General features: G+C 41.2%; 1 protein-coding gene across 1 annotated transcript in view; it reads right to left on the bottom strand.

Annotated features, from left to right (window-relative positions):
* Positions 1-21,012, bottom strand: part of GLP1R (glucagon like peptide 1 receptor) — a 171,566-nt gene that overhangs the window by 133,452 nt on the left and 17,102 nt on the right. Inside the window, exon 2 of the mRNA XM_075863773.1 lies at positions 16,570-16,677. Within this exon, the coding sequence (XP_075719888.1) occupies positions 16,570-16,677 (108 nt within the window). The remainder of the gene's footprint in view (positions 1-16,569; positions 16,678-21,012) is intronic.

Below are 21,012 nucleotides of genomic sequence, written 5' to 3' on the forward strand. Positions count from 1 at the left end.
TAACATTGTCCATCTGAGCAGGTACGTGATGACCCGGGTCTCAGGAGAACATTGTCCATCTGAGCAGGTACGTGATGACCCGGGTCTCAGGAGAACATTGTCCATCTGAGCAGGTACGTGATGACCCGGGTCTCAGGAGAACATTGTCCATCTGAGCAGGTATGTGATGATCCGGGTCTCAGGAGAACATTGTCCATCTGAGCAGGTATGTGATGACCCGGGTCTCAGTATAACATTGTCCATCTGAGCAGGTATGTGATGACCCGGGTCTCAGGATAACATTGTCCATCTGAGCAGGTATGTGATGACCCGGGTCTCAGGAGAACATTGTCCATCTGAGCAGGTATGTGATGACCCGGGTCTCAGGATAACATTGTCCATCTGAGCAGGTATGTGATGACTCGGGTCTCAGGATAACATTGTCCATCTGAGCAGGTATGTGATGACCCGGGTCTCAGGAGAACATTGTCCATCTAAGCAGGTATGTGATGACCCGGGTCTCAGGAGAACATTGTCCATCTGAGCAGGTATGTGATGACCCGGGTCTCAGTATAACATTGTCCATCTGAGCAGGTATGTGATGACCCGGGTCTCAGGAGAACATTGTCCATCTGAGCAGGTACGTGATGATCCGGGTCTCAGGAGAACATTGTCCATCTGAGCAGGTATGTGATGACCCGAGTCTCAGGAGAACATTGTCCATCTGAGCAGGTATGTGATGACCCGGGTCTCAGGATAACATTGTCCATCTGAGCAGGTATGTGATGACTCGGGTCTCAGGATAACATTGTCCATCTGAGCAGGTATGTGATGACCCGGGTCTCAGGAGAACATTGTCCATCTAAGCAGGTATGTGATGACCCGGGTCTCAGTATAACATTGTCCATCTGAGCAGGTATGTGATGACCCGGGTCTCAGGAGAACATTGTCCATCTGAGCAGGTACGTGATGATCCGGGTCTCAGGAGAACATTGTCCATCTGAGCAGGTATGTGATGACCCGAGTCTCAGGAGAACATTGTCCATCTGAGCAGGTATGGACTCACAGAAACTCATCTAATGGTGTCATGAAGATATCTGAAATGGCTACCTACCGATTGTCTACAGATACCTCACAGGTTGTCCAGTTATGTCTTAAAGGGAGTTTACAAGGATGTACCGCGCATACGCCGATTATGAAGCAGAGGCGCACGTGCGCGTTCAGTAGAATACAGTGTCAGGTGTAACCTCGGCTTTTACACTGCCTGGCCCCTGTCAATCAAAGAAAGGAGGGAGGGTGGGACTGGGGATAGAAGCCGGAGCATTTTGGAGCAACAGTGATGCCCTCCTTGCTCCAAAAAGCTAATTTGCATATACTGAATAAAGTGATTTTCTCTGTAAACGAGACGCTCATGTGAAAAAGGAAAAAAACGTTAGATTCAGGTGAGACTGCTCTATGTTACTCTGTTGCTAGTTTGATAGGTACATTTCTGGTGACAGATTCCCTTTAAACAATTATAGGATAATGTCACAAATACTTATCCAATGGTGTTAGAAAGGGTTAATGATGTCACAGAGTTCTGCTAAATGATGTCACTCATGTAGTGGACTTATAATGTCACAAAAGTTTTCTTGCATACATGACAAAGGATTCCCTAAATGGACACCATCTTTTCAAACAACTTACGCTGATCTAATAGTATGCCGGATATAGAGGAACTTTGTTATTTTTCATAGGGCTCATTCACACGAGCGTGAATCTCGTCCTTGTGTTGTGTGTTGAAATAACGCACAGCACACTGACCCATTGGTTTCAATGGAGCTGTTCACACATGCATGAGTTTTCACACCGCGAGTATCTGTTGCGTGAAACTGACTGCATGTCCTATATTGGTGCGTTTTCACGCACCTAGTCGCCCATTAAAGTCAATGGGTGCGTGAAAACCACGGACAGAACACGGCGCACATCACTAGGGTACAAAAAAAAATAATAATAAAAATCATACCTGTGACGTATGCCATGCAGTGGGATATATCACCAATAGACTTCCATGTTAAGAAACAGTATATCGTGCGTTATACGTTTTTGTTATTTTGGATCCCTTGGGATAGCTTTTCCATTCTCAGGGTAATGTAATGATGTCATAGAGGGTTATGTAATGGCACAACAGCTTATATAATGATGTCACAGAGAGTTATGGATGATGTCACAGATCGTTTGTCACAGAGGGTAATGTAGTAATGCCACAGAGGATTATATACAGTGTCACAGAGAGTTATGTATGATGTCACAGAGAGTTATGTATGATGTCACAGAGAGTTATGTATGATGTCACAGAGGGTTATGTATGATGTCACAGAGGGTTATGTAATAGTTTCACAGAGAGTTATGTATGATGTCACAGAGGGTAATGTAGTAATGCCACAGAGGGTTATGTAATAGTTTCACAGAGTTGTGCATGATGTCAGAGGATTATATATGATGTCACTAAGCATTGTTTAATTATGTCAACGATACATATGTAACAGTGTCATAAAGAGTTATTTAATGAGGCCACAGAGAGTTATATATGATGTTACAGAAGGTTATGTTTGTTGTCAGTGTCACATAGGTTTATGTAGTGATGTCACAGAGTGTTATGTATGTCACAGAGGATTATGTATGATGTCACAGAGTGTTATGTATGATGTCACATAGGGTTATGTATGATGTCACAGAGTGTTATGTATGATGTCACATAGGGTTATGTATGATGTCACATAGGGTTATGTATGATGTCACATAGGGTTATGTATGATGTCACAGAGTGTTATGTATGATGTCACATAGGGTTATGTATGATGTCACAGTGTTATATATGATGTCACAGTTTTATGAATTATCAGAAAAAGCGTGGTTGAACAGCAGCACACGTCTCCCAAATTTCAATCAATATGTTCTTTTATTGGTCAAACATCCAGTAAAAAATGGCAACGTTTCTTCCCGTGCCAAGTGGAGGGTCTTTCTCAAGCCTGTATATCAGAATTTGTGCTGCTTCAAATATTTTTGGGAGTGTTATGTATGATGTCACAAAGGGTTATGTATGATGTCACAGTGTTATGAATGATGTCACATAGGGTTATGTATGATGTCACAGAGTGTTATGTATGATCTCACATAGGGTTATGTATGATGTCACATAGGGTTATGTATGATGTCACAGAATGTTATGTATGATGTCACATAGGGTTATGTATGATGTCACAGAATGTTATGTATGATGTCACATAGGGTTATGTATGATGTCACAGTGTTATGAATGATGTCACATAGGGTTATGTATGATCTCACATAGGGTTATGTATGATGTCACATAGGGTTATATATGTCCCAGAATGTTATGTATGATGTCACATAGGGTTATGTATGATGTCACATAGGGTTATGTATGATGTCACAGTGTTATGAATGATGTCACATAGGGTTATGTATGATGTCACAGTGTTATGAATGATGTCACATAGGGTTATGTATGATGTCACAGTGTTATGAATGATGTCACATAGGGTTATGTATGATGTCACAGTGTTATGAATGATGTCACATAGGGTTATGTATGATGTCACAGTGTTATGAATGATATCACATAGGGTTATGTATGATGTCACAGTGTTATGAATGATGTCACATAGGGTTATGTATGATGTCACAGTGTTATGAATAATGTCACATAGGGTTATGTATGATGTCACAGTGTTATGAATGATGTCACATAGGGTTATGTATGATGTCACAGTGTTATGAATGATGTCACATAGGGTTATGTATGATGTCACAGTGTTATGAATGATGTCACATAGGGTTATGTATGATGTCACAGTGTTATGAATAATGTCACATAGGGTTATGTATGATGTCACAGAGTGTTATGTATGATGTCACATAGGGTTATTATGCATAATGTCAGAGGGTTTTGTAATGATTGTTATGAATGAAACGCCAGCCTTTGTCTTTGCAGAGAATTTGGAGCTCTGCATCAGAAAAAAATAGCTCCAACCCCCATAGAGATATGTTAGGAAGATATTCAGCACAGAATTTTGAGCCTCAAAATGATTTAATGCTCATGCTAGTGGGAGATTTACTTTGAAGGTCATATAATTCCACATGTTAGAATACCTGTTTGTGCCTTTTTTCAGTGCTTCAGAATTCCTGACTGCTGCCTAAATCGTCGAATTCCTCGCCAATATGCCATAACTGACAAAGGTGCAGAATGCAGCTAAGCAACTATTGAAAACATTTTACCCCCAGCCCCCGACTAATTGAATAAAAATGACAGGAAAAAGACCTTCAAAAACGTAGGCACGCCAGATTTAGACCTCGAATGGGCTGCTCAAGAGCTATAAAGAGGTTTGCAGTTTCATGGAAACGAATTCTTAAACTTTCAAACACATTTGTTTTATTGCCTCACCTTTCAATACAATAGATCTTCTGCTTCTTGTCAGTGAATGGAACCATGCACTGATCACATTCTGAGGCCAAAACTCTTCATGACCAAGTCCAGTTCACAGCAGGCACAACATTGTATCCACTTGGGGCAAATGTTCTCTCTTCTGTCCTGAGTTTGTTACATTTCACGTGCACAGATAAATTGTAACAGTCTGGAGTCCCTACTGTGTTTCTCATAGACTGGATACTCTCTAGATTGGATACAATTGCAACAGACCCTGAGCTGTGAGAAGTATAGGTCAGACTGAGTTTTTAGCCATCCGAATGTAAAACAAAAATGGTCCCATTTACTGACTGCAACCAGAGATCTTGAAAGTTGTAGAACTTTTCAGTATACAAATATTAAGCTTTATTTATTTAACAATGGATGAGCCCAACCCACCCCTGCTCAGGAAGAGATCCGCCCACGCTTAGAAAACTTTCAGCACGGTCCCAAACTTAAGGTGCATGTCTCCTGTCCCAATTTCTGCAGGATTATCCCACAAAACACAACTAAAAGGAGCGTGTCTCATGCAATAAACCCCAAGTGGCCTTTCTGGTGGTTTTGTGGGCATTCCAGCGGCCTAATGATGTACCTCCAATGGGGATACGAATGTTGAAAGGTCTTCAGGTGTTTATTGGAATGTTTTTCTACTCTATCAGCTCCTGATTCCTCATCATCCGTGGATGTTGATTAAGCCCACGTAGCAGGAAGAAGCTGTGATTTGCATGTAGTCAGTGACTGTGTACATTGATGGAGGAGCACGGCTTATGCCGTCTGTCTGTAGAATAAATATTTCTCTATAGAATCATCATTATTTTCCTCCAATGACTTTTCATTGTTATTGACAGCATTCAATAAAGAAGTCGTCATCCCGCCGAGGACACAATGGATGACAATGGTTCAGGCTGTTAAGTTATAACGTGTATAATCAGACATGATTCGTGTTGGTGCGGCTCACTGCGTTTCTAACAAGCGCCAATTACAGAGCAGCCCCCTCTTCACACTCCCCCTGACTGTCAGGAGGCAATTATACAACCAACAATGGAAATGATGAGAGTGATGTCCCCAGGAGCCGCAGTGCCCACACAGTGAGAACTTTACCTCTGTTACCCCTAATAAATGGGATCCCAAAATGTGTCTCTATAGAGCGGAACAATCACCTCAGTAAGATTCTGTATAGGAAAAACATTCATTGTAGCTCCGCATAACAGTCTGGGTTCTCTCCATGTAGTTTTGACAAAAATGAGATAATATCCCAATGGAGAAAAATTCTAGTTCTCTTTGTAAAAATCGGCCTCCATAATAGTGTCAGCTAGAGTGCCCCACAATAGTGCCAGCTAGGGTGCCCCACAACAGTGCCAGCTAGAGTGGCCCATAATAGTGCCAGCTAGAGTGCCCCATAATAGTGCCAGCTACAGTGCCCCATAATAGTGCCAGCTAGAGTGCCCCATAATAGCGCCATCATGAGTGACAACCATAGCGTTTTATGACAGCCACAATGACCTATAAATTATGCCACAGTCTCTCTAAAGTTACTGCCACTGTGCCATTATTAGTGACTGCCACCATGGCATTATTAGTGACTGCCACCATGGGATTGATTATTAGTGACTGCCACCATAGGATTATTAGTGACTGCCACTGTGCCATTATTAGTGACTGCCACCGTGCCATTATTAGTGGCTGGCGCCATGGATTATTAGTGACTGCCACAGTGCCATTATTAGTGACTGCCACCGTGCCATTATTAGTGACTGGCGCCATGGGATTATTAGTGACTGCCACAGTGCCATTATTAGTGACTGCCACCGTGCCATTATTAGTGACTGCCACTGTGCCATTATTAGTGACTGCCACCGTGCCATTATTAGTGGCTGGTGCCATGGGATTATTAGTGACTGCCACAGTGCCATTATTAGTGACTGCCACCGTGCCATTATTAGTGACTGCCACTGTGCCATTATTAGTGACTGCCACCGTGCCATTATTAGTGGCTGGTGCCATGGGATTATTAGTGACTGCCACAGTGCCATTATTAGTGACTGCCACTGTGCCATTATTAGTGACTGCCACCGTGCCATTATTAGTGGCTGGCGCCATGGGATTATTAGTGACTGCCACAGTGCCATTATTAGTGACTGCCACAGTGCCATTATTAGTGACTGCCACTGTGCCATTATTAGTGACTGCCACCGTGCCATTATTAGTGACTGGCGCCATGGGATTATTAGTGACTGCCACAGTGCCATTATTAGTGACTGCCACAGTGCCATTATTAGTGACTGCCACAGTGCCATTATTAGTGACTGCCACAGTGCCATTATTAGTGACTGCCACTGTGCCATTATTAGTGACTGGCGCCATGGGATTATTAGTGACTGCCACAGTGCCATTATTAGTGACTGCCACAGTGCCATTATTAGTGACTGCCACAGTGCCATTATCAGTGACTGCCACAGTGCCATTATCAGTGACTGCCACCGTGCCATTAAGAGTGACTGCCAAATTTCCATTATCAGTGACTGCCACCGTGCCATTATCAGTGACTGCCACAATTCCATTATTAGTGACACTTCTCTGTCGTCCTCCTCCAGCAGGACATTATTGCAAGCAATTGATCAGCAGCTCCAGTACCAAAGGCAGCAGAGAGAAGCGTCGCTCAGAGCTGCTCTTGGTGTAGGAGAGAAGCTGCAGATGAGCAGATTTATGGTCCATGGTTGTTCAGCATAAAGGAGCGCTCGCGTCCTAGGAACAAATCTCCAGCAAGGGGAGCAGGGCCTTCCCTCTATAGCCTGTGACGGGTGACAGCATTGCTATCAGATCCTATATCCGAGGAGGCAGCGCAGGGACAGTCAGTGATTTGTGCAGTCCCCTCAGACCCGCACTCCTGGAAGTCGTGTAAAGGCAAATTGTACTTTGAAAACTTTCTGTGAGAATTTTCCCAATGACCAGTAAAGTGCTGAGAAGTAACGAGACCTCGGCGGCGCTGCCTGACAACGCTCATTTATATTTCATCAGAAGTGAACACGTATTCTGGAAATGTCACCGGCAGCTGCATGAAAGATATGAGGAATGTTAATTAACGGTAATGTAAGATAAAGCGGAGACACAAAGCGAAAATTAACGAGGCGCAAATCCCCAAGTCAGTGACTCAGTAATGCCATTAATTGGGTGGCGCTGTCCTCGACCCGGGGCCACAGTTACATGTCAGGACTGCTCTCTGCCGCAGGACTAAACTGGGACACCCATCAATCCTGAATTGGGGGCTCCTGGTCCCACTTGGCTTTTCTGTACAATCGAAAGTGCCCGTGTGTTTGTGTTTGCTCTCTGTAGGGACCAGTCAGGGACTGTTTTTTAGGGGTGGAAATATAGGCCATTGCCCAGGGTCTGCAAATCCTAGAGGGCCTCCTGAAGCAGGAGATCCCCCACAGGCAACCTTAATAAACCATTGACCCCTTCACTGCCCAAGATGACCATGAATGTAAAATCAACCCTTTCACTACCGCAGACCACTAAAGATTTGGAAGTTACGAGAAAAACTTTTTCAATGAAACCGGCCCAGTTTTAGGATTAGATTTCTACCGATCGTTATGTTAGAAATGTCTATGGTGTTGCCCATAAAGACGGCCATAGATGTGACCCATACAAACTGGACATGACCAAACAAGCATTCTAGAAGGTTCATTCTCCAGGCGCAGGACTACCTTAAGGCTGAGATCCCATGGGTCGATTTCGCTGCGTAAAAATCACGCAGCGTGTCCGACCTGGAACCCGCAGTACATTCCGTCAGAAAAATTGCACATTTTTTCGGACGAGCTTTCCACTGCGGAACAATCCGTTCACACTTACCCCCTCAGTCTTCAATGCGCGTAGTCCGGCCTTTGACGATGACGTTGCAGGCCATGTGACGCTGCAGCCAGTGATTGACCTGTCAATTTATTAACATTTACGCTGCGTTATTTTCCGCAGTGAGGGCATGAGATTTACTAAATCTCATCCACTTTGCTGCTACTGTAAATGCTGCGAAATTTCCGAACAGAATTCCGTTGCGGAAATTCTGCAGCATTTACGCTACGTGGGAACCCAGCCTAAAGAGGATCTCCACTTTGGACAGTCCCTACCTATTAGAAGGGTCCCTCAATAATAAGCTGAGACCTGCTGATACCCCCAGCGATCAGCTGTGATCTCTAGGAAACCTGGCTGTAAGTGTTCAGTTTCCCTGCAGCTCCCCCACAGGAGAAATGAAGGATTACACAGTATCAATGTGTTGACTGTGTAATACAGGACAGGAACTCCAGAGAGAGAGACGCTCTATGTAACCGCTCCCCACTCAGGATCCTAAACAGAGAAACCCAATTCACTCAGAATTCCCTAATAGTGTGTATTAGGCCTGATTTACACGAGAGTGTGCGTTTTGCGCACCAAAAAACGCTGCGTTTTGCGTGCGCAAAAGGCACTTAACAGCTGCGTGTGTCATCAGTGTATGATGCGCGGCTGCGAGAATTTCTCGCAGCCGCCATCATTTTGACACTCCGTTTGGATGTTTGTAAACAGAAAAGCACGTGGTGCTTTTCTGTTTACATTCAGAGAATGACAGCTGTTGCGCGAACCACGCAGTTCGCACGGAAGTGCTTCCGTGCGACCTGCGTGGTTTTCACACACCCATTGACTTCAATGGCTGCGTGATGCGCAAAAAATTCAGAAATATAGAACACGTTGTGAGTTTTACGCAGCGGACTCACGCTGCGCAAAACTCACGGACTGTCTGCACTGCCCCATAGACTAATATAGGTGCATACGACACGCGTGAAAAGCACGCGCGTATATTACGCTCGTCTAAATGATGCCTGACAATGAGTTTTCTAAACTGGACAACACCGTTAAGGCTCCATGGCGAGACAGATTCACCGGCAATTCATGATAAAATTACAGAATTACTGCAACTTGCTCGCAACTTTAATGTTTCCCTTTAGGAAAAACAAAAGTTGCAAGGAACCTTAAAAAAAAAATGGTATGAACATTGAACAAGCAGGGGTTGCTGGGATATCTCAGCCCACAAACAAGCAGAATTAAGAATGCAGCTGTGGAATCAAATGAGCTATAATACAGGAGTCAAGGTGTGCCCGGGGATGTGGCAAGTTATTTTCCAGACCCCTTGGGGGCTCTTTAGTGGGTGCAAATGAGTCTTGCAGTGCAGCATTATAAGATGTAATTAATGCTAAGGAGTCAGTCCTGGGTACAGGTTCCCTTTAAGGACTGGGGGGAAGTTTTTATGATTGGATTTTATTGGCCCCCAGAGATTTATTGACCAAAACAATTCATAATAATTTTGAACAAAGAAGAAAACAGGAAGAGAAAATTATAAAATCTCCTCACCCCATAAAATGCCAATAAACAGCTCTGCTGACTGGAGACAATTACAATAGTAACAAACTGCTATATGTGGATACGTGTCCACACCGCACGATTTATGGGTTCAGCCTAATTATAAAAGCTCAATCCAAGATTCACGTTTCATCGACTTCCAGCCATAAAGCGTCAGCTGCTGTAAATTACCCAGACCCGACCATCGAGGCAGAACACAAAAGCAGCATTGTTCTGTCAGGTGTCACCGTGGATTGTGATACCATAATGCTGATTGCAACACAATACACAGGACTTGAGTTACACCTTGTCCTATGCTCCAGCCACATCCAAAGCTGCATCCACAATTATGCTACATTTGTCAAGGTCTGTAGCAGACCAGTGGCTAAAACGATCAGGCTGGAGGGTGATAATAGCAAGAGTAGTCAAGAAACAGTCCAGGGTTGGTACACAGATAAATGTCAACAGGTTGTAGCGTGAGGCGGAGAGCGGGCCGGAAACAATCCAAGTTCGGTACAATGATGAGCAGTTTGTAGAGAGGCAGCAAAAAACTAGATGCACTGTGCTCCTCAACACTCGGCGCCCATGCCATGATACTCCTGGGCACAGTGTACGGATGTTAATACCCGAGGAGGTCTGTACTCTGCAGTTATGGACTTAGCGGAGTGTTGGTGACTTTTCTGCATTTGCTCCTCAGCACTTGCCCCCCCCCCCTGCTCTGTAACTCTACGTGGTCTGCACTTCGTGGCTGAGTTGCTGCGGTTCCTTCCACCGTACAATAATATCAGTCACAGTGATGGTGGAATATCTAGGAGGGAAGAAACTTCCGGAACGGGATTGTTAACCCGTTCTATCAGTAATGTCTGTAAAGTGACTGCAGGGCGAGTGCCGGATGTTATACACCGGGGGGATGGACTGAAGGAAACACCGGAATATAATGATTAAGAGAGGGGCACATACTTTTCCCCATATAGTGTCTGTAATGATTTACTTTACCTTTCTTCCACAGATGTTGAGTTCTGTTGCCTCTTAGGGTATGTTCACACGGCCTATTTACGGACGTAATTCGGGCGTTTTTGCCCCGAATTACGTCTGAAAATAGCGCCTCAATAGCGCTGACAAACATCTGCCCATTGAAAGCAATGGGCAGACGTTTGTCTGTTCACACGAGGCGTATATTTACGCGCCGCTGTCAAATGACGGCGCGTAAATAGACGCCCGCGTCAAAGAAGTGACCTGTCACTTCTTTGGCCGTAATTGGAGCCGTTATTCATTGACTCCAATGAATAGCAGCGCTAATTACGGCCGTAATTGACGCGGCGTTCAAGCGCCTGCACATGCCGGTACGGCTGAAATTACGGGGATGTTTTCAGGCTGAAACATCCCCGTAATTTCAGCCGTAACGGACGCCCTCGTGTGAACATACCCTTATACTATAATTTAGTCATATCTAGAATTCTGCTAGCTTCCTGTTAGCTCTCAGTCTGCCAGATCTTATATCGTTCTGCATCTCCCTGCTGGATCAGTGTCTGTATGTAGAATGTTCTGCTGTGGTACTAGAATAGTGACTGACGTTATCTTTATGATAGACTTGATTGTCACTATGTATCCTCATGATTCATTTTTTATTTCAATGGAAATCAGCTACACGTGGAAAGAAGGTTTAGGTAGGGCTATACAGCGACTTTGCCCGCAACATAGATCATACGGCCAAAGATCGCTGTATCCCACTGCCTGAATTGCAAGTAATAAAAGCATACATTCCAACCGTCCCGGATTTAGCGGGAGAGTCCGGTATTCCGGGAGGTGTCCCGCTGTCCCGGGCGGCCGGTGGTATGTCCCGCTGTCAACTGTATCTGTGTCCTCAGAACACAGGTACAGTTGAAGCAGGGAACCATCAGCTCCCTTCTTCAGAATTAGTTCAGAGCGGAGGAGCAGAGGGAGCTTCTCCACTCGCCAAGAAGTCCCTGGGAACAGCGCTACTTTAAGCGCCGTGCACGGGGAAGCCCTTGACATCACTGTCATATATGGACAGTGACCTCAGTGGCTACTGATTGAGCGGAATCCCCGTTGCCGATGATCTGGCCGGGGATCCCGCTCCTAGAGGAAACCCCTGAGGTTACTGTCCCTATATGGATATTGATGTCAGGGGCTCTTCCTGGAGCGGAATCCCTGGCCAGAGTCGACAACTCAAGAAGTAGCCACTGACATTACTGTTCATATATGAACAGTGACATCAGGGCTTCCCTCTAGGCGTAGAATCCCTGGCATATGCTCTGGCTAGAGATTCCGCTCCTAATGGCGCTATCTACAGGGTGGGGGTAGCGCTATCTACAGGGGGTGGTGCTATCTTCAATGGGGGTGTGGCATTATCTACATGGACACTGTGGCACTATATAGGGGCACTATCTATATGGGCACTATCTACATGGACACTGTGGCACTATATAGGGGCACTATCTATATGGGCACTATCTACAGGGGACACTGAGGTGCTATCTACAAGGGCACTGGCACTATATGTGGGCACTGGCACTAGGGGCAGCTAAGGGGGCATTATACTGTATAAGGAAAGCTAGGGGGCATTATACTGTATAAGGGCAGCTAGGGGGCATTATACTCTATGGTGGCCGCTATTTGGCATGATACTGTGTGGGCTGAACCGGGTGTGTATGGGCGGGGATTAGGTGTGATTAGAGGCGTGGCTTAAAAGGAAAAAAAATTGCCAAAGCAGAGGTTGTCCCTCTTTGTGATACTTGAAAGTTGGGAGGTATGATAAAAGTGAATGCGTTGCTACCCACATGATGCCATGACCATGATCGAACAGAGCAAGAAATCCAGTAGGTTTGGTTGCTGCGGGACATGGAGTTGTGCCCCAACCTAGGGTTTAACCTCGGGCTGAGTTCACACGGTTCACGTTGCAGCGGTTTTGTATCACTCTAATTGCCCGCACAGTTCTTAGAGGTAAAACGCGTCTCTTAATGTGTTTTACCTATAAGTACCACGCAGCCAATAATCACATCATGAATCCATGGCAATAATACACATGTGCACATCACCACGGCTCCCACGCTTCGTCATTCTTTACATCGCAGCCTTGCTCCCTTCAGCAGAGACAAACCAGATTCTTCCACAGAAAGACAAATATTACAGAGTACAAGACGGAGCGTTACCACGTGCATCACTAATGTATGGAGCGGAGCAGCACGACAACAGTGCAAGGACGAGGAGAGGGAGGACCGCGCCACCAGAGCGTGCGAATATCTGACTGCAAATGTTCTCTGCCGTGCGGGGACACACACTATAAAATAATCCCCAGGGACTGTGCTATACTGAGCTGCTGTATCTAATCCTATCATGTGTGATACTGTCTGCTGAGCCGCAGTATCTAATCCTATCATGTGTGATACTGTCTGCTGAGCCGCTGTATCTAATCCTATCATGTGTGATACTGTCTGCTGAGCCGCTGTATCTAATCCTATCATGTGTGATACTCTCTGCTGAGCTGCTGTATCTAATCCTATCATGTGTGATACTGTCTGCTGAGCTGCTGTATCTAATCCTATCATGTGTGATACTGTCTGCTGAGCCGCTGTATCTAATCCTATCATGTGTGATACTGTCTGCTGAGCTGCTGTATCTAATCCTATCATGTGTGATACTGTCTGCTGAGCTGCTGTATCTAATCCTATCATGTGTGATATTGTCTGCTGAGCCGCTGTATCTAATCCTATCATGTGTGATACTGTCTGCTGAGCAACTGTATCTAATCCTGTGTGATACTGTCTGCTGAGCTGTGTATCTAATCCTATCATGTGTGATGCTGTCCTCTGAGCTGTGTATCTAATCCTATCATGTGTGATACTGTCTGCTGAGCCGCTGAATCTAATCCTATCATGTGTGATACTGTCCTCTGAGCTGTGTATCTAATCCTATCATGTGTGATACTGTCTACTGAGCTGCTGTATCTAATCCTATCGTGTGATACTGTCTGCTGAGCCGCAGTATCTAATCCTATCATGTGTGATACTGTCTGCTGAGCTGCTGTATCTAATCCTATCATGTGTGATACTGTCTGCTGAGCCGCTGTATCTAATCCTATCATGTATGATACTGTCTGCTGAGCAACTGTATCTAATCCTGTGTGATACTGTCTGCTGAGCTGTGTATCTAATCCTATCATGTGTGATACTGTCCTCTGAGCTGTGTATCTAATCCTATCATGTGTGATACTGTCTGCTGAGATGCTGTATCTAATCCTATCATGTGTGATACTGTCTGCTGAGCCGCTGTATCTAATCCTATCATGTGTGATACTGTCTGCTGAGCTGTGTAGCTAATCCTATCATGTGTGATACTGTCTGCTGAGCTGTGTATCTAAGCCTATCATGTGGGATACTGTCTGCTGCCAGTGTATCTAATCCTATCATGTGTGATACTGTCTGCTGAACTGTGTATCTAATCCTATCATGTGTGATACTGTCTGCTGAGCCACTGTATCTAATCCTATCATGTGTGATACTTTCTGCTGAGCTGTGTATCTAATCCTATCATGTGTGATACTTTCTGCTGAGCCGCTGTATCTAATCCTATCATGTGTGATACTGTCTGCTGATCTGTGTATCTAATCCTATCATGTGTGATACTGTCTGCTGAGCTGTGTATCTAATGCTATCATGTGTGATACTGTCTGCTGAGACACTGTATCTAATCCTATCATGTGTGATACTGTCTGCTGGGCTGTGTATCTAATCCTATCATGTGTGATACTGTCTGCTGAGCTGTGTATCTAATCCTATCATGTGTGATACTGTCTGCTGAGCCGCTGTATCTAATCCTATCATGTGTGATACAGTCTGCTGGGCCTCTGTATCTAATCCTATCATGTGTGATACTGTCTGCTGAGCTGTGTATCTAATCCTATCATGTGTGATACTGTCTGCTGAGCTGTGTATCTAATCCTATCATGTGTGATACTGTCTGCTGAGCTGTGTATCTAATCCTATCATGTGTGATACTGTCTGCTGAGCTGTGTATCTAATCCTATCATGTGTGATATGGTCTGCTGAGCTGTGTATCTAATCCTATCATGTGTGATACTGTCTGCTGAGCCACTGCATCTAATCCTATCATGTGTGATACTGTCTGCTGAGCCACTGTATCTAATCCTATCATGTGTGATACTGTCTGCTGAGCTGTGTATCTAATCCTATCATGTGTGATACGGTTGCTGTGACCTTTCATGGATTTTTGTCTTGAGGAGAACACAACATTTCTTTAGTGACAGAAGTTCTGGTGCAGCAGATTGCGGTGAAGCGTTGCACTGCGGCCATCACTCACAGGTTGATATTTTGCAGGATTGCGGCTTTCCTCACCTCTTCTGTAGCTGCGTCTGGAGGGCGGGTGAGGATGATAAATTAACACCCCTCAGACTCGTCACTGTCACAACCCGTAAATATCAAGCTCTATACTGGAGGGTCACACGGCGCATTCATCTGAGGCTACGAGCGCCATGGGACCGTCCCAAATGTTAGACGAGCGCCTCCTGCCACCAATAATCTCGTGGTCGTCTATTTTTACACCTTATAAATAACATTTTTTTCCCTTATGATTTAGTCGTTTTACTAGAACGGTCCTGAAGGAATCCACGGATCTACGGGTGATCTCGCGTCTATTCCCATCTTATAAAGTCATTTCATGTCCTACCAACATGGGCACAGCCCTTTACAGCTCAGATTCTCTACTGAACAGCATATTACGGGTTAAATCGACATCATTCCAGAAATGACATATCTTACAGTGATCCTATGTTACAGCCCGTCTTATCCTCTAGTCATATCCAGAGCCGTACTCACAATTCTGCTTGCTGTTAGCTCTTAATCTGCAGGACCCCATATCGCACTGCTGCCCCCTGCAGGCTTAGTGTATATATTAATTATGGTGGAAACTAGTGCGAATGAAAAGTGGAGCAGTTGTTCATAGCAGCCAATCAGATTCAAGCTCTCATAGCTGTTTGGAAGATGAAAGCAGCAGCCCGATTGGTTACTCCAACGGCGCGACTTTATTTTTGCTCTGGTTTTAATAACTTTTCTTGTTACTGTTTGCATCGGGCTCAGTGAGGGTTTAGATTAATTGCCTCTTCCATAGGACAACAGCTCACGTTCCGCAAGTGATGTGCATTATTTTAAAGGTAGCATTTGCGACATTTCAAGCGGGCGCAGTTTTCAAAGGAGATGTAATTTAGGGTCTCATTTATTACGTGTAAAAGAAGAAAATGTCTCAGATGTTGGTGCAAATCTACGTCTGCTCATAGATGCGCCACAATTATAGAGAAAGATATAGCAAAAACTGGATATTTGAGGCGATGGAAGATAATTTTATTCCAATAATATAGAACAGTTGCTACGCGTTTCAATTATAGAGAGGACTACGCCTTTTAATAAATTTGGCGACAATTGCACATTGCCAGTCTTAGTGAATACTAGTCAACGTGTGCTGCGATCTCAGATCTGGGCCGTAAATTGTTAGGAGAACGCCTGTTGTCAAAGTGGCAGCCAGCAGTATTGTCAATGCAGCTCTGGGTGTGACTGGAGTATAAGATGATCAATTTAAAATAAGTGAGCAAAAGGTTTTTATAAGTTATTGCTCATGATAAGAAGTTTTATACATGAAACATTCCCTCTAAATGTTCAACTGAACTTCATGTACAGTAGAAAGATCCCACTGCCAAAATAAGTGATGCCAACAACGTATCTTACCTTTATGTGCCCATGGAAGATACCAGGGACAGGACACATTTACATATGATCCAGGAAGTCCATCCGGCCAGCAGGCATAATCATCAAATGTTCGATTACAAAACCTTCCTGCGGAGGAAAAGACCGAACTGTGAGCTAGAGAAACGTAATAGAAAAAGACAAAAATATAATGGAAAATATAATCACCCCGAGATGTAGAGAAACAGGTACAGGCTGATGGGAAAAGACTTCTACATGTTCAAATTCATATTTTTACCATAGCGGGCAGTATAAAAGTAATTATATTCTGATACATAGGAGCAGTATTATAGTAGTTATATTCTTGTATATAGGGGGCAGTATAATAGTAGTTATATTCTTGTATATAGGGGCAGTATTATAGTAGTTATATTCTTGTATATAGGAGCAGTACTATAGTAGTTATATTCTTGTATATAGAGGGCAGTATTATAGTAGTTATATTCTTGTATATAGGGGGCAGTATTATAGTAGTTATATTCTTCTATATAGAGGGCAGTATTATAGTAGTTATATTCTTGTATATAGGAGCAGTATTATAGTAATTATATTGTATATAGGGGCAGTATTATAGTAGTTATATTCTTGTATATAGGAGCAGTATTATAGTAGTTATATTCTTGTATATAGGAGCAGTATTATAGTAATTATAGTCTTGTATATAGGGGCAGTATTATAGTAGTTATATTCTTGTATATAGGGAGCAGTATTATAGTAGTTATATTCTTGTATATAGGAGCAATATTATAGTAGTTATATTCCTGTATATAGGGACAGTATTATAGTAGTTATATTCTTGTATATAGGGGCAGTATTATAGCAGTTATATTCTTGTATATAGGAGCAGTATTATAGTAGTTATATTATTGTATATAGGGAGCAGTATTATAGTAGTTATATTCTTGTATATAGGGAGCAGTATTATAGTAGTTATATTCCTGTATATAGGGACAGTATTATAGTAGTTATATTCTTGTATATAGGGGCAGTACTATATTAGTTATATTCTTGTATATAGGGGGCAGTATAATAGTAGTTATATTCTTGTATATAGGGGCAGTATTATAGTAGTTATATTCTTGTATATAGGGGGCAGTATAATAGTAGTTATATTCTTGTATATAGGGGCAGTATTATAGTAGTTATATTCTTGTATATAGGAGCAGTACTATAGTAGTTATATTCTTGTATATAGAGGGCAGTATTATAGTAGTTATATTCTTGTATATAGGAGCAGTATTATAGTAGTTATATTCTTGTATATAGGGAGCAGTATTATAGTAGTTATATTCTTGTATATATGGGGCAGTATTATAGTAGTTATATTCTTCTATATAGAGGGCAGTATTATAGTAGTTATATTCTTGTATATAGGAGCAGTATTATAGTAATTATATTGTATATAGGGGCAGTATTATAGTAGTTATATTCTTGTATATAGGAGCAGTATTATAGTAGTTATATTCTTGTATATAGGAGCAGTATTATAGTAATTATAGTCTTGTATATAGGGGCAGTATTATAGTAGTTATATTCTTGTATATAGGGAGCAGTATTATAGTAGTTATATTCTTGTATATAGGAGCAATATTATAGTAGTTATATTCCTGTATATAGGGACAGTATTATAGTAGTTATATTCTTGTATATAGGGGCAGTATTATAGCAGTTATATTCTTGTATATAGGAGCAGTATTATAGTAGTTATATTATTGTATATAGGGAGCAGTATTATAGTAGTTATATTCTTGTATATAGAGGGCAGTATTATAGTAGTTATAGTCTTGTATATAGGGGCAGTATTATAGTAGTTATATTCTTGTATATAGGAGCAGTATTATAGTAATTATATTGTATATAGGGGCAGTATTATAGTAGTTATATTCTTGTATATAGGAGCAGTATTATAGTAGTTATATTCTTGTATATAGGAGCAGTATTATAGTAATTATAGTCTTGTATATAGGGGCAGTATTATAGTAGTTATATTCTTGTATATAGGGAGCAGTATTATAGTAGTTATATTCTTGTATATAGGAGCAATATTATAGTAGTTATATTCCTGTATATAGGGACAGTATTATAGTAGTTATATTCTTGTATATAGGGGCAGTATTATAGCAGTTATATTCTTGTATATAGGAGCAGTATTATAGTAGTTATATTATTGTATATAGGGAGCAGTATTATAGTAGTTATATTCTTGTATATAGGGAGCAGTATTATAGTAGTTATATTCCTGTATATAGGGACAGTATTATAGTAGTTATATTCTTGTATATAGGGGCAGTACTATATTAGTTATATTCTTGTATATAGGAGCAGTATTATAGTAGTTATATTCTTGTATATAGGAGCAGTATTATAGTAGTTATATTCTTGTATATAGGGGGAGTATTATAGTAGTTATATTCTTGTATATAGAGAGCAGTATTATAGTGGTTATATTCTTGTATTAAGGGGCAGTATTATAGTAGTTATATTCTTGTATATAGGAGGCAGTACTATATTAGTTATATTCTTGTATATAGGAGCAGTATTATAGTAGTTATATTCTTGTATATAGTGAGCAGTATAATAGTAGTTATATTCTTGTATATAGGGGGCAGTATTATAGTAGTTATATTCTTGTATATAGGGGGCAGTATTATAGTAGTTATATTCTTGTATATAGGGGCAGTATTATAGTAGTTATATTCTTGTATATAGGAGCAGTATTATAGTAGTTATATTCTTGTATATAGGGGGCAGTATTATAGTAGTTATATTCTGATACATAGGAGCAGTATTATAGTAGTTATATTCTTGTATATAGGAGCAGTATTATAGTAGTTATATACATGTATATAGGAGAAGTATTATAGTAGTTATATTCTTCTATATAGGGGGCAGTATTATAGTAGTTATATTCTTGTATATAGAGGCAGTATTATAGTAGTTATATTCTTGTATACAGGAGCAGTATTATAGTAGTTATATTCTTGTATATAGGGGCAGTATTATAGTAGTTATATTCTTGTATATAAGAGAGCAGTATTATAGTAGTTATATTCTTGTATATAAGGGAGCAGTATTATAGTAGTTATATTCTTGTATATAGGGAGCAGTATTATAGTAGTTATATTCTTGTATATAGGGGCAGTATTATAGTAGTTATATTCTTGTATATAGGGGCAGTATTATAGTAGTTATATACTTGTATATAAGGGAGCAGTATTATAGTAGTTATATTCTTGTATATAAGGGAGCAGTATTATAGTAGTTATATTCTTGTATATAGGGAGCAGTATTATAGTAGTTATATTCTTGTATATAGGGGGCAGTATTATAGTAGTTATATTCTTGTACATAGGTCAGTATTATAGTAGATATGTTCTTGTATATAGGGGCAGTATTATTGTAGTTATATTCTTGTATATAGGAGGCAGTATTAGAGTAGTTATATTCTTGTATATAGGGGGCAGTGTTATAGTAGTTATATTCTTGTATACAGGGGGCAGTATTATAGTAGTTATATTCTTGTATATAGGGGCGGTATTATAGTAGTTATATTCTTGTATATGGGGGCAGTATTATAGTAGTTATATTCTTGTATATAGAGGGCAGTATTATAGTAGTTATATTCTTGTATATAGGTCAGTATTATAGTAGTTATATTCTTGTATATAGGAGCAGTATTATAGTAGTTATATTCATGTATATAGGAGCAGTATTAGAGTAGTTATATTCTTGTATATAGAGGCAGTATTATAGTAGTTATATTCCTCTATATAGGGGGCAGTATTATAGTAGTTATATTCTTGTATATAGGGGCAGTATTATAGTAGTTATATTCTTGTATATAGGGGCAGTATTATAGTAGTTATAATCTTGTATATAGGAGCAGTATTATAGTAGTTATATTCTTGTATATAGAGGGCAGTATTACAGTAGTTATATTCTTGTATATAGGGACAGTATTATAGTAGTTATATTCTTGTATGTAGGAGGCAGTATTATAGTAGTATATTCTTGTATATAGGGGCAGTAATATAGTAGTTATATTCTTGTATATAGGGGCAGTATTATAGTAGTTATATTCTTGTATATAAGAGCAGTATTATAGTAGTTATATTCTTGTATATAGGGGGCAGTATTATAGTAGTTATATTCTGATACATAGGAGCAGTATTATAGTAGTTATATTCTCGTATATAGGAGCAGTATTATAGTAGTTATATACTTGTATATAGGAGAAGTATTATAGTAGTTATATTCTTCTATATAGGGGGAAGTATTATAGTAGTTATATTCTTGTATATAGAGGCAGTATTATAGTAGTTATATTCTTGTATACAGGAGCAGTATTATAGTAGTTATATTCTTGTATATAGGGGCAGTATTATAGTAGTTATATTCTTGTATATAGGGGCAGTATTATAGTAG

Source organism: Rhinoderma darwinii, chromosome 4 (assembly GCF_050947455.1).
Source record: "Rhinoderma darwinii isolate aRhiDar2 chromosome 4, aRhiDar2.hap1, whole genome shotgun sequence".
Taxonomy (NCBI): domain Eukaryota; kingdom Metazoa; phylum Chordata; class Amphibia; order Anura; family Rhinodermatidae; genus Rhinoderma; species Rhinoderma darwinii.